This window comes from Perna viridis, chromosome 8 (genome assembly GCF_037379345.1).
Source record: "Perna viridis isolate PV_CMFRI_1.1 ecotype Kerala chromosome 8, ASM3737934v1, whole genome shotgun sequence".
Taxonomy (NCBI): Eukaryota; Metazoa; Mollusca; class Bivalvia; order Mytilida; family Mytilidae; genus Perna; species Perna viridis.
In genome coordinates, this window is record NC_142452.1 from 28,319,316 (window position 1) to 28,334,555 (window position 15,240).

General features: G+C 32.4%; 1 protein-coding gene across 5 annotated transcripts in view; it reads right to left on the bottom strand.

Annotated features, from left to right (window-relative positions):
• Positions 1-56: 56 nt before the first annotated feature.
• LOC148610090 (four-jointed box protein 1-like) overlaps positions 57-15,240 on the bottom strand; it is a 31,492-nt gene continuing 16,308 nt past the window's right edge. For all 5 annotated transcript variants that reach the window (XM_088542141.1, XM_088542142.1, XM_088542140.1 and 2 more), the window contains exons 2-7: positions 13,281-13,331; positions 10,742-11,890; positions 5,516-5,692; positions 3,035-3,215; positions 2,562-2,726; positions 57-1,415 (exon numbers count right to left, since the gene is read on the bottom strand). In XM_088542141.1, coding sequence (XP_088398267.1) covers positions 1,001-1,415; positions 2,562-2,726; positions 3,035-3,215; positions 5,516-5,692; positions 10,742-11,513 — 1,710 coding nt within the window. In that variant the 5' untranslated portion in view covers positions 11,514-11,890; positions 13,281-13,331 and the 3' untranslated portion in view covers positions 57-1,000. The remainder of the gene's footprint in view (positions 1,416-2,561; positions 2,727-3,034; positions 3,216-5,515; positions 5,693-10,741; positions 11,891-13,280; positions 13,332-15,240) is intronic.

A 15,240-nucleotide genomic window follows, 5' to 3' on the forward strand; every position in this document is an offset into this window, starting at 1 on the left:
AGCACCTCAGTTTCTGTTCAGTCTTATTGACATTTGATTTGAAATATAAGAAAGTATTTATTTTTTGAAAAGTTGTTTTATTGTAGTACCCTTTTGTAGAAAAAAAAAAACAATAATGCACAAAACTTTGTTTATCAAGTCACTTCTGCACTTATACATGTATTTCACTCTTAATACTTCTGCACTCATACATGTACATATACATTTCACTCTGGATTTCACTTCTTCCACTCAGACACTTTTATATTTGCATAATTATGCATTGTCCATAATAACTACATCTTTTCTGAAGTTGCAAAATATGTTGAATTATCTCCCCTTTTTTATGTGGTTTGTTATGCAAAGTACCCAGGAGTGATATCAGGGTATTTTTTTTCTTTACATTTTAAATTCATATAAAATGAGTCGTTGAGTTCACTGGACTGTCAAAAGTTTTCAGGCAAAGTATGTAAGCATGATTAAGTTTATCTTTTTTGGAAGCATTTTTTGAAAAATTTCTGAACATTTACTACTGATAATTTTTTTTTCTCTGAATAGAAATACAATATACAATTCAGTTATTTTTTTTTATGAAATTAATTGTTTAATAGACTCAAGGTCTAATCTAAAAGATGTTTACATATTTTGCAGCTTGAAAAAAATTAAGGACTTTTTTCATCAGCACTCAGCACTGTTCTGAACAAAATAATATTCCATAATTTTCACACACAAGACTCATTCAACACGGCAATAACATTTAAAGAAATCACACTTATGTTTTCTTCATTCAAATATACACACCACACACAATAAAGGATCTTATACTCTCCATTCAAGTATAGGCACTATACCCACAATTGCTTTTATAGTCTCTGGCAAATTACACACCACACCCACAATTGCATTTATACTTTTGCCAAATTAGACACACTACACATGCAATTGTGTTTACACTCTCCACCTAATTACACACAGCATATACACGTATAACAACAAATAACATTAATAACAACATGAGTTACTAACTCTTTAACTTGCAATACTTAATCCAATTGTAAACCTCACTGATCCTGTCCTTGAACTTTTCTTTAAATATAGAATACACATAGTCTTTTTGGAAAAATTCTAACAAGGGTTCATGGCGAGCAGCAAACCCTTCTAATACTAAATGTGGATTTTCTGATGCATGGAGATGAGATATGGAATTTACAACAGACTTTTGAAAGACACATAGTGTTTGTAACATCATTTTGTGATATTTTATAAAACTGTTTCCCGCTGTGTTGTACAGCAGGTCGTAAGCGTCAAATAGTCCACTCTCGTTATCAATAAACCAGAGCTTGTTGGTTTTTGTGGATTTCAGTAAGTTCCGAACTTTCTCGGATAGGACACCTTGTCTGTGTTCTTGATCTGCACCATCTTGCATGCTTGCAAATCTTAAAATAAAAATAAATTTGTAGCTTAGCACTAGGCCTTTTATTTAGTTGTTTATTCCTGTTAGAATGTGAGTAGTATACATATGAATTAAGTCCATGCCTTGATTGCTAAAAATTTGCAATGTAGGATGGACTAGAGTAACTTCTTGAAAATATTGACAAATGATGGTGATTATATATGTAGTGAAAGCTGTCTACACAAACCATTGAATAACCAAAAACCTGTCTATACAAACCATTGAATAATCCAAAAACCTGTTTGAATCAGACACTTTTAAGATCACATCAGTTCAAGGAGGTAGACCTAGGGTAAGGGAAATAACTCTTGAAATCAGTGATATGTTTGTATCATATTCAATTTCACCAAAGCCTTTCAAGCTTTCCTTTGAAACAGAATGAAATTAGTCCAAGTTACTTTGATGCTTACATTAGATTGCTGTAAAATGGTAAATACAAACATTCCAATGTATTGTAAGAGTTGTGTCCCTTGCCCTAGATCTACCTCCTCAAATGAATTTTGAACCTTGTTACACACCACACCTATCGAAACCCAACAAATTTTAATGTCCAATTAGGGTTTGGTTTAGGCAGATTTCAATGTACACATGTACAGTGTATGTGTAGTAAGTACAGTGGCCATGAATATGATTAAATTGTGAACATAATTATACGAGTCTTGCATTTGGTACATGAAGCATATTTTTACAAACAAAAATCATAGTAAGGATGGCTGTAGACATTCTGGGATATGAATTTCATATTATAAATTTAGAAATTCTAGTGAACATTAGGTATATTGCAATTTTTAACAGATTTTAGTCATTCCTTGAAAAATGTACCATCAGGCCAAAAAAAAAAATATTAGTCTAATTCCTGCTTCCAGCAAGTAAAATATAGGGTAGGTAGGGAATTTATTTAATTTTTCAAAAACTTTTTACATTGAGTTAATGGGGAAAAAATCTAAACTTTAACACTGCTTGAGCCAAAAGGGCCATAGCATGTTTAGGGTAAGCACAAAAAAAGTAGAGTACCGGTAGGTAGGGTAGCAAAAAACAGACATATTAATTTTTTTCTGCCTTAATTCAATTTAAAAAAAAAATCAGTTTCACTTGTCACACTTACTGAAGACTCCTTGGTCTTACTTACCGATCATAGTGTCCTGTGATATAGTCAAACAGAATCATGGTACTCCATTGAACCAGTTCTGCAATCTCGTTCAAGTTCATAGTAATGTTGCGTAAAAATATACTATTTATCACAGTCTTGCTTTCATAGGCGGAAAGTAAAATCTTTGGTATAGAAACTTGGGATCTGAAATGATATAAGAAGGCCATCATAATTATTTATGGCAAATAAAGTAAAATATATTGTTCTTAGTTCAATAAAGCTCAAAACTGTTACTTCAGCTACTTATGATATTCCCTTGACTTCTTGAATTAATAAAATTTGTGATTTATAAGTTAGAGATCTAAATGTACTTAGATTTATAAATGACAAGTTTTGCCTGAATTTTTTAATGTTAATGTGGTTTTATACTAAACAATCTTGAGAGCTTTTAGTTTCAACTTTTATTTTATGCCTTGAAAGTGTTAAGAACTCATTTTTTACATGATACTTACTTCACAGATTCCATGTGGGAAGTCCATTGTATTAAAGCTACTACTTTGCCATTCTGCCACTGAACTGAAGCTATATCGACATTACTCCAGCGGCTTGATGTTTGATTGGTAACAGCAAGGAGAACTGCAGGTACACTATCCATACCAAGGAGACGGGAGAGGTAGAATGACATTACTTCTCCTGTAAGATTAATTGTGTCAAAATCATTAATTAGAGTTATCTCTCTTTGAACCAAACAAAAGTTGTAGAATATTTTTTCAGTTTTGAGACTTAAAACACTGAATGGGCACATGACATGCTTTAGTGCAGGTGTTTTATACATTAGAAATTTGAATTTTTTTATGGCCCTGCAGAAAAAATGCAGGAACATGGATGGTCTCATCCATTACCCCATTTTAAGATAGCTCTCCACCAATTCTTTATCTTCATTCTTTATCCCATGTGATTGCCCTTTCTCTATCAAACATGTTCTTCTAGATTGTGTGGATTTTGCCAACACCAGACAAAATTATTTTGACTGCGCCAATATGTTTGATTTGTTCAAGACCGTTTCATCTAAAAACATTATCGATTTCTTGCGGGACATCGGTTTATTTAATAAAATCTAAATTAGATACCTTCCTTGATTTTTCAATATTTTAAATGTTTTATCGATGTTATGTTTCTATATGTATTTTATGTCTTAGGTTCACCTTTTATGTACCTTTTTATATGTAAATAGCTGCTTGTTTTAATTTCATTATTTTATGAAGAGACTTTGATCTTGCTTTTAATATTTCCATTTCATTCAATGTTCTTGCCGTGATATGGCCCTAGTCGCTGAAACGGCATTAAAAGATAACAATCATCATCATCACCAATTCTTTAGACTTTAGGCATTAAAAGATAACAATCATCATCATCACCAATTCTTTAGACTTTAAAGATACAAATTTTGACATACTGTTTATATGGATAGTTAATTCTTAAACTCTATGAATTGCGTTTCAAAGTGTGTTTCTCATTACCAGTAATCAAAAAATATTTCCTGTTATTAAGTAACATCTTAATGGAAATTAATTTACATGTTTTATAAATCACACCAAAAATTGTTGTTACAAAATTTATCATTTCTAAAGCTTGTAAAAATATGACAAGTAAAAATTTTCCACATGTCTGGTTATATTTTCCATAAAAGAAGGTTCAAGTCATTCACAAGGCACTTAAGGTACAAACATAGCCAGAACAGGGTAGGAAACTCACTCAAATTCTAGCCAGTCCTAAGTACAATTTTTCAATATATTTACTATATGGCTATATGAATTTTTGCTATAATTAGCCAGTCCTGCCAAAAAATAGCCAGTGTTGGGCTGGCAGGCAGGCAGGCTACTATTTCTAACTCTCAGTCAGAAGATGGTTCTACATAAGCATCAAGATACTAGTACATGTAGTGTTTATGTAACATATGAGGGCAATTTTAATGTTCAGTGAAAACCTCTCTAAACTGAACCTGTCCATACAATGTGTTCTGAAGCCCCTTTGATGCACTTTACACGGTTTGTTTTTTGTTTGTTGGGGTTTAACGTCCGACCAGCAATATTTCAGCTATATTCAGACGATGAACATGAAATTGATGATAAAATGAACATGAAATGATGATAAAATGAAAAAGGGATGGGACACAAGGACAATGGGGTCGACAAATTTTGATTGCCACTGGAAATAGGGAGAGGTGGGTAGAGTTGGGCAATTTAGCCTCCTGTGGGGGAGCCCCATTGTTCCTACTCCAGGAGAATGCCACAGTAGGGTTCTTTAACGTGCGAGGAACATGGTATCTTTCCCAACACGGTGCACCACTATGGTTTGCGGTCAGGTTTTCCGTATTATAGCCTGACAATCCCAGCATGGAACATGCCAGGGGTACCCCATTCCACCACCTGGGGCACACATCCCAGTTGCTCTGTGGGCAGAGCGCCCTAGCCCCCGGCTAGGGTTCTGAGCACTATTTAGTCGCCTTTTACGACAAGCTTAGGGCTGCTGCAGGCCTATTCTTTTAACACCCGGACCTGCACAGGGCGATGTACTTTACACCTGTATAAACCAAACACCTGTGTAAACCTTCAAACTGACAGTCCAGAGATGGTTTAGATTTAAGACTGGTTTTACTGTATGTCTAGAAGGGTACTCACAAGTACCAACCAAAATAATTCTCAACAGGCATGAAAAAATAATCATCCTGTCAAAAAAAAATGTTTTATGCTGAACATAGTCCTTCAAAGGGGACCTAACTGCACCTATGAGTATTATGATGTACTCACCAAACTAGGCACAAAATGTTCTCTCATCTAAAGTACCTAAAAAGAGTACTCACGAAACACAGAAAATTACTTACCAAGCACAAAAGGGTACTCACCAAGCACTAAAAGTTTATTTTAAGTAATTATAAAAGCTCACTGAAGTAAAACAAAAGATCTCTTACTTTGTACAATAAGGATACTCACCTAGCACTAGCTTATTATGAGGATCCCTATATCGAGCACAGAATGAGGAACCATTGTCCAGTACAAGGAAGGCATTCTTCGGTCGGCCACACTTGTTCCAGGATGGTGGCTGGATAGATTTGATACTGGAGGTCTGTGACTTCCTGACAAAGGCAAAGGTTTCACTCTGGTCAAGACCTATATATAAATGGATACACTCATGTATGACAGTAAATAGGTCAAAAGATATACATTCATAGCTTTATGAATACATTAGGCTGTCCTTTCCACTTTTTGAGGTCTGTATAAACTGCCTGAGTTAGATTTGGAAATCCCAAGAATTCATAAATATTTCCTTTAAATGAAGAAGCTTGCTTAATAAAATGCTTTGCAGGGCACAGCTTTATACAACCACAGTGATCGAACCCTGAACAGCTGGGGCTAATATGGGGATGACATTAAAGCTTAACACAGTTCTGAGTTTGGATTGTGGTTAACTTTTTGAAATAGAATAAGATTTCAACACTGAATGCGACAAATTTTTTTGCATTTGTATAAAGAGCAAATAAGTCATGACCTCTATGCATATTTAAGATCTTCATTAGCCTTTCAACATTTTTTCAATCGCCGATTATTGGTAATTCTGTTATTTTGTCTACTGATTAAACTCTATACTTTGAATACATGTATACTATATGATGGTTCTATTAGAACTTTATCTCAGTCATTTTTGTATTTTCTTCTTTTTATTCACTAGTCTTAATGTAAGCATACCATACTTATATAATGGAAAATGTCATTTTTTGTTCAGAGAGAAAGACATGAAAGCAATACTATCAACAAAATAAACAATAACAGCTCGAACAGTAAAAACAGAAACATATCATGCTTTTAAACACAGAGATAATAGATAAATTAAATTAACTGCTCTGGCTTGTAATGCTGCACTTCAGAAGTTTGCAATAATTTGTTAACATGCTCAGATATAATTTTGTGAATTACAGCAATTTGTAGAAGGCTTAACAGGTTTGGTTTATCTTGTTCATAGGTGTGATTACTATCATATAAACAGGATGTTAGGCCTTGATGAGACCTATATCGCACATGTTTGTAGGTCTGGGGTTCAGGGAGGGGGTGTAAAATATTTAATTTTTGGGTCCATATATAGGCATGGATGGAGTTTGAAAAAAAAGTATGATAGGTTTAATGAGAAATAAATGACTCTTGTTTGTAAGTCTGGGGCTCAAAAAGGGAAATGAATAATCTTATTTTTGGGACCTTATGTATGCAAGGATGTAGCATGAAAAATAAGGTTTTAAATTCTAACGACAGTACGGTAGAAGTAGAAAAACTAATTCAAGACACAGAATTTGAATGCAATGGTTGGAATCAGAGGGCCATGTGCTATATACTACAGTCAAATGATGTTGAATTAAAGTCAGATTTTAAAACAAAGCTAGTGTGGCCCATTCAAATTCTGTATAGTATAAGGAAATTTCAATTTCAATTTTTAAAAATTTCTATCACTGTAAATTGGCATGATTTTGGTGTGAAAATATTAACTTAAATTCAGAATAGAAAATTATCAGAATTCTAATATGATTTTTTGAGTTCCAGGCAGTGATTGAGCTAACTATCTGAAAGTTAATCAGGTTTCATTTATCTTGTTTGTTTATCTTGTTTATAGGCATGATCATTATCTTAAAAACATGATGTAAGGCCATGATGAAACCTGTATCCCACATGTTGAATGATGAAAAGGGGTGAAGTAAAATTTGTGTAATACATCAGTGAAAAGTGTTTATGCCCCTTGCTATATTTCAGTGTTCAATGAATACAATAACTGTAGTATATGGTTACTTATTCTTCTACCCTATTGCTATTGCAATGGATTTTTTTATACTTTGAAACAAGGATTATTATACCCCAACTCATCGAGTGGGTGTTATATTGGAATCACCTTTTCCGTCCATCACTCTGTCTGTCCTTCCATATTTCTGTCACAATTATCTGGACTCCCCAATTGATGGATTGATTTCAAATTTGATGTGTGGCTTGATATACATGAGGCATATGTTTTGAGCAATTTTGTTTGCTCCATGATAACATCTTCCTGTTTTGTGGGACTTTGCAATTTTACACTGTATGGAATGATATAGGAAATGTTTGTCGGTTCTCAATGGATGGATTGCTTTTAAATTTGGCGTGTGGTTTCATATAGATTAGGCATGTGTTGAAAGCAATTTTGGTTGCTCTCTGATATCAACTTGCTGTAAGAGTGGGAGTGTGCATAACATGACAACATGTGCATCTTCATATTTTTAAATACAGCAAGTTTTCATTGTACATACATTTCATGATTTGAGATAATTCCACTACTTCTACTCACTAGAACAAAGTGAAACTTGGTACATATCCCTCTCAGTGATCGGGAAAGGCAGAAGCCTATGGCATATTGAAGCTAAAAATGGCCCATTAAAGTTATGAGATTTTTTTAAGAATGTTAAAAAAATGACCTATCCAGTGGTTTCATTATTTTTTTTTTCCCAATGCAGGTACCTTTGGTTTTGTAGGAGGTACTTTTCATCATTTTGTTTAACGAAAATGTATGAAATTTTAAAATTCTAGGGGTACCTTTCAGTAGTTTAGAAGGGTTAAAGTACCTGGTACCGCCTCTTAATGAAAGGCCTGCATAATTATGAATATTTGGAAAAAAAATGCTGAAAGTGGACCATTTGAAAAAAAAAAATGTTTCCCAACCACTGATCTTTGTCTGTCTCTATCAACTCTCTTACTTGTACTTTCTTTTTTTCTTAATAACTGGTAGAGATATCTTGAACGTGACATTGCATACAACTCCCCAAAAATTGGTATGGATCAAGACAAAACAAACAATGATTTCATGATCAATTTACAATATTGAAAAAGATCTATCAAATAATTGTGTGTACTTTAAGGATCTCCACCCTTTACAGTTCTCTTCATAATAAATTGAATAGTTTAGTTATTATAAAACTTGTAGTAGTTGATAAATAGAACTTGCAGGTGTTAGGTCCTTATAGATAGGTAGATAAATTGATTTGGACACCTGTGTATGAATGATTGATTACTTTGTCATTTTGGAGATCTTGCATGTCACCATTAACAGTTTACCCATGGGGACAAAATGTAAAAGCAATTTAGCAAATTTGACCCTGGAAATTTTTTTTTTAAATGAAGTGTACTTTTATAATAATGTATAAGAATGTTTTGGTAGTGAGTATTCCCCCCTTTTCAGCATGTGATTAAATATGCATCTGAAATTTGAACCACTACAACTTAATTAGATTTCTGTTAGTCATTTATATTTTCCAAGTTTTCTTTTTTATAATTTTCACACAAAAAAATTTACCAGTAATTATTCCAGGGCTGTTTAATTCCTTTTACTTTGAAGTGAAATTCCGCCACAGGAAAGTACTTTTTCAAATTAATCATATATCATGATTTTAGTTGCTTTATGTTCTTTGTTGTGTATGTCTGTTTTCCATGTCTGGTCTTTGTCCCTGGATTACATTCTTTTGATTACCGCTATAACCTTGGTTCCATTGATTACTCTTTTTATTATGGGATAGTTTATTTTCGTGACAAAGATTACCATGGTTGGCAGAATATTTCTTCAGTTTTATAGCCAAGTCTTGATGTTATTATTTTTCCTCTCTTGATAGTAAAATTTACGTATCTACATGTTTGCTTAACACCTCATGTGCGAACTATCAAATTTTTCAGTATATAAATAGTCGGTGCTGTCGGCACAAAATTTCAGCATTACATATTCCGGACCAACAATATTAGTGATTTTTGCAATAGATATGTAAGATAGGACCAACATGATTTCGTGAAGGACCATCTAGATAATATCAGTTTTTGCCAAGTCTAAGATAGAAAGTATAAAAATAACCACACCAACTGGGAGAGATCTACATACATAGATGGTTTAAAATTTTTTGGTTTCAAAAAAAAAAGAAAATACGCAAACATTGCATTTTTTCATTAAATGAATAAAAATCACTGTTATTTCTAAATTTACTATACCATCACAATGTATATAGTAAACTTGAACAGTTTTGGGACTGAAATTAGTTATTGAATCCAGCTTCTTAAAATCACATGTAAAATTTTAAATTTCAAGAATTATTTTGTAATCATGATTTTCACATTAACTTTTTTCATAACCAATATTTGGTAGGAAAATTTGAAATTTAAATTCATTTGGAAATTGCACCTTTCTGAAGCACCAGTATCCATTGTAAAAATGTCCACATTACCATATCAAAGTGGTCTTATTAAATACTTTTGATATTTTCAGATCACACACTGCCTGTGAACTTGGACTAATTATCCGCTCAGTAAGTTTAAAACCTTTTAGATTGCCTGCATTTATCATAACAGCTATATAGCAACTTTAGATATTATATCAGATCGAAACTCGTAACACTGCACCTCAATTTACCCCGATTCAATCAAATTGAGGCCTTAAATAACTTCATGAGCCATATTAAATTAAAGTGGTAAAAAGATTTTTATCGCAGGTAGAGTTGTCAAAAGGTAGCTTTTATAAAAAGATTGGTTTTTGATCAAGATTTATATCAGTAATGGGTGATATTTGATATTATAAACAAGTCTTTATAGCCTGTGTTTAATGGTCTCATGTTTAATTTAAGTTTTTTGTTGTGAAAATGGCAATTAAACTTATTTTATGTCTTGTGCAAAGAATGTTTTTTATGATTCAATGTCAAGAACTCATTAATCTATAATGATGACATGCTATCTGCCTCCAAAGCTCCCATCTTTTAGATACATTGTATGTGGCATTTATAGAAGAAATTATATTGTAGATATTTTGATATTCTTTGATTTTTTTTTAACAATTTTTTTTCACTCTACAGGTCTTTTGCAAGTATCAGGGGGTTTAAATTAGTGCTGGAACCCTCAATTTCTGATGAAAAAACATTAACTTACCTAGGTTTTGAACCTTTCATAATTAAACATTTACTCTTATGGAGGGCCTTTTACTTTCTTTCTTTTAGGTTGCCAATAAGTCAAGGACTTTCACTCTTGAAAGTAAACCTGAACACTATAAGTATGGATTCAAATAGGTAGATCAGATCAATTGTAGCCTCCCTTTAAATTTTTGATTAATTTGGGGCAAAATATTACCATTGTTGAATTCTGACCATCTATGTCATTACATATCTAAGTTTAACATACCTTTAGGTACAGCCATCTCTGCAGCATCAGACCAGTAGATACCATCTGTAACCATTTGGTTCCCGGTTAATGTCTTGAAGTTTTGTCGGATCACTTTTTCAGTCTCATCAATATTTTCCTCTCCCTGATTTTGTTTTGGCACTTCCTGATATTTTAACAGTGGTCTTTCAAAAACGATTTTAGATGCATTTACAAAATCTCCTGGTTCAAATAATTTATTTTTTGGTGATTCTTCGCTATTTTCATAATCTTCTTCATCCTCTTTCAATTCATCATCTGTATCATCATAATCATCATCATCTTCATAGTCTTCTTCCTCATTTTCTTCATTATTTTTTACATTCCCAGTTTCTACGATTTTTACATCTAATTTATCATTATCAGTAATCCTATTTAGGAACGACTTCTCAAGTTTTTGAGTATTATCAAGAGAATTTTCCACTAAGTTTTGTTTTGAATTTTCAACTAAATCCACTGTTTCCAAAGAACTTTGCCTTAGCTCTTTGAGAAGATCACTTTCATAGGCTGCTTTAGGTTTTCGTTGTCCCTGTGCAACGAAATTAGCATATGCTTCCTCTTTATCCAGACTTTTATCATAAATGTGGACACTGCTATGGAATTGCAATTGGTTTTCAGAATGTATTGGATTTGGTGAATCCACTATATTTGTCCTAAGCACCATTACATTCATAACAAACGTCACAATAAAAACACTTAAGGCTCCATACAGTAATGAGCGAGTTTTACCTCGCAATATTTTTATGAAGTGCATTTTAAAAATTTTTCACATTACCATGGATTACTTTGCAAAAATAGGATCCAAGAGAAAACGGTTTCTCTTTGACTCAAGTCACATCGGTTTGTTTAATTAACGACATAGTTTAACTTGACAGGTCTAAAGCTAATACACAATATTTCTGATCAATCCGATAATCACAGATTGGGAGCCGTGTTAGCTATATTCCATCACATTAAGACTGATATATGCTGAATTCTGTCGACTCCATTTAGATCTCAAGTTGCTCTTGAGTGATTACTCATGATAGTTTTCATTCTCTGTATTGCGATTTCATGTCGCTTCCCTGAATTATGGAACCATATCTATGGGTTTTCTCAATCACATGACGATCGATAAATGGCTTGACATTACTACAATGGAAATGTTGAGAATAATATTATAAGATAGAATAACTTTGCTCTAGTTTAATTAGAAAAGTTTGGTTGACAAGAAATCCCTAAGCAAACAATTTCCATGTTGAGTAAACCAACCATCCTTTTGTCCCAAGGAAAATGATCTGATGTGAAAATTTCTCAATGTATTAAATATTTCAAATGCAGGGTTTCACTGCTTTTAATACAAATTTTCTGCAAACAACAAAAACAAATGTTTGTACCCAATATTTAGTATGGCAGGCACTTCAAAACTCTATTGAGTCGAATTAAATATTCAAACAATTTCTTTTTTTTTACTTTGAAAATTTTCAGCCGTCTGTCGCCTATTTTCTATGAAGTGGGCTGAACTATTCTGAATGACTTGATAACGTAGAATAACGAGCTAAGACATCCCTGGAAGGTATAAAGATGTCATTTCATTTGGCATGTTTTAAAGAAAAGAGGACTTAGCTTTACATGTGTAATTAAAGACTCTTAGCTGGCTGAATTACAAAACAACAAAAGATTCCTTACCATAGTGAAACAGCTTTAGAATTATTCTGAACATATAGGGATGATACAGAAAATTTTAATTGAATGGTAAACCTTGTTGGCAATTGGTTTTTCGTGTACCTTCTGGTTAGATAGGTAGTATTGAAAAGATACCTTTATTTTTGTCGTTAGTCACATTTATTTGGTTGTTGGATTTTTTAATTTGCAGATTTCATCATATCATCAGTGTTTTAGATGAAAGTTTTAGAATTTGGATTTGTGATAAAACTGAATCATTTGATATGCAGCAAACAGTATTTCTTTCAAAGCTGAGCAAGTGAAATGTGAAGAAAATATATCTCCGGTACAAGAATATCTTCAGCTCACTTGCGCATGCATATACAATTTTCTGAGAACCCCTTTTATTATCTAGAGCATTAGATAAGGTTCTCTCAACTCACCCTGATCAAAATAATTTTTCTCTGCACTTGTTTTACCATCTTTTCTACCCAAATTATCAAAACCCATACTGATTAACTAACTCTATTAAGATGTCATTTTACAAGAGATAGTGGGTATGCCATTGATTTTAGTTTGGAATATAGGGGTAAAAATATCCTGAATTCACAGTTATATGGATAAAGTGAAGATATTTTTGAAAGCGTATGTATACAACTTCAATAATAAGATATTTTTTTGTATACAAAGTTAATAATTGCAACTGCAAATCACTTTTTTTTTTTTTTGCAGTAATGAAGACATTGCAATGATTTGTTAAGTTACAGTGTTTTAAGCATTCTCTCATTCTGGTGCTTTATCCACTTTTTTTGAGATATGATTTTTTAGATACATTACTCCAGAAGACCAAAACTTAAAATATGCCATATCCACTTACCTACATACTGACTCAGTTTTTTTCCTCAGGTCCTCTTTTCTTTACTTCTTTCTGCAACAGAAGTAATGTATTATGTCATTGTGTGAGATGGCACCATTTTATTTAATTATTTTGTAAATGTTTGTAGTCTCCTGCTCTTCGTTGTTCACTCAATTACACCAGACAGTCTTTCTTTGTTACTGTCTTTTCAAATGAACAATAATATCAATTTCCTCCAGAAAATGTAATAAATTTGGCAAATTTAGAAAATTCCCTGATCCCAGCCAATATCCATTATGGCAATGAAGCCATTCTCTTTTGCCTGTCATAAATTGTATGATTTCTAATGTCTCCAAAGACAACACATGAGTCATCATTTCTCCCTCGGTGGTTCTAGCTTTTCTTGTAAATAATTGATGAATTTGTCACAAGGAGCTCTGAACGTTTGATCAGAAAATTGTGTTTTTTTATCCCATTTTTTTTTATCTTTGAAAGTGATCTTTTAATTTATTTTTTTGCAGTCATTTGAAAGGCTATGTTATTGTCAATATATCTTTCAATGAAAAAATGATATTATAATTTTCAGTTTAAGATTAAGTAGTCTTTAAGATCAACCACATGATAGAGGAATTGAAATTCTGTTACAGTAAAAGAGTTACTACTATTTTTAGGATGACAGTAATTTATGAAAATAATAAAATTAAATGATGCATGTACATGAACTAGCAAAGTGTGAATAAACTGAAAAATTGAAGAAAAAAAACCACAATGTTCCTGACTTAGTACAGGCATTTCAATGTGAAGTGGTGGGTTAAATCAGTTTAATGGCTAGCCAAACCTCCTGCTTCAATAGTGGCCATAAGAGTATCAGTGTAGGTTTGTGTAGTGTATAATTTAGAGTACAAACAACTTTTCAGCGCTGACCATTAATATGTTGAATAATTTTGAGGTATGTGAATTAGCTTATAAATTTTGATGAATTTACTTGACAGATTTTTTTATTTTTTAAAATTTCCCAATTTATTCTTACTAATCTGAACAAAAAAAAAAAGCCCAAAACATTCCAATTTCTTTCTGAAGGCTATTTTCAAACTTTCTTTATAATGTCTTCTTTAAAAATTTTAGCTATCCTTAATAAGGGAGTAAGGGTAGTAGCTTAGAATGCAAATTGTAATACAAACAAAAACATTTCATTTTATTGGACCAAAGATTTATCAGCAAGTCCTTATTCAAAATTCAGACCAGGCCATCCTCCAATAAGTTTTATGATGTATATATTTTATACAAAGATATCCAGCAGATACCAATTTTCATCCTTTTTCCACAAATCTTTGATGGATGAGTTTTTATACTTTATCCAATGTTACAAAACAGTTGGGTATATCCATTATGAGTACTGCAAACTGTACATCATTGTCAGAAATATCTATAAATTATCGGTCCACCAACTTCAGTGTCACCTCAACACAAAGCAAGTCTTACTTTAGGATGTGTTATGAAAACCATATTTAAGATGATAAAGGCCATAAATCAGCTTTTTAAAAGTTACAATTGTTATTTTTTTTTTAAAAGAACTGAATGCATTCAATGTTGAAAATCCATTTGCAGCAACTGTGACTTTTTAATTGAATATTTAGAAAATGGTTTTATTGGCAAATTTCGAGATTTTCCATATCTTTTTGAAGTTGTAAAATTTTTAAAAGCCTCACCAACAATTTTTTAGGCCTATAAATTTTTGGCTTGTGCATCCATCTGTTTAACAGGTTGAAGATATAAATAGAAATAAGAATAGTTTTGGATTACTTCAAGGACAGAAAGGCCTGGGAGCAGTTGAGATTTAGAGCCATATGTCCTACCAGTTCAAATTAAAAGTCTTAATATATAAAGCATCTGAATAAATGATGGAAACGAGAAGGTTCCAAACCTAGAAAGGTATTCCTAATTTCAAAAGTCCCTTTCAATATAAAATAGATCATATACC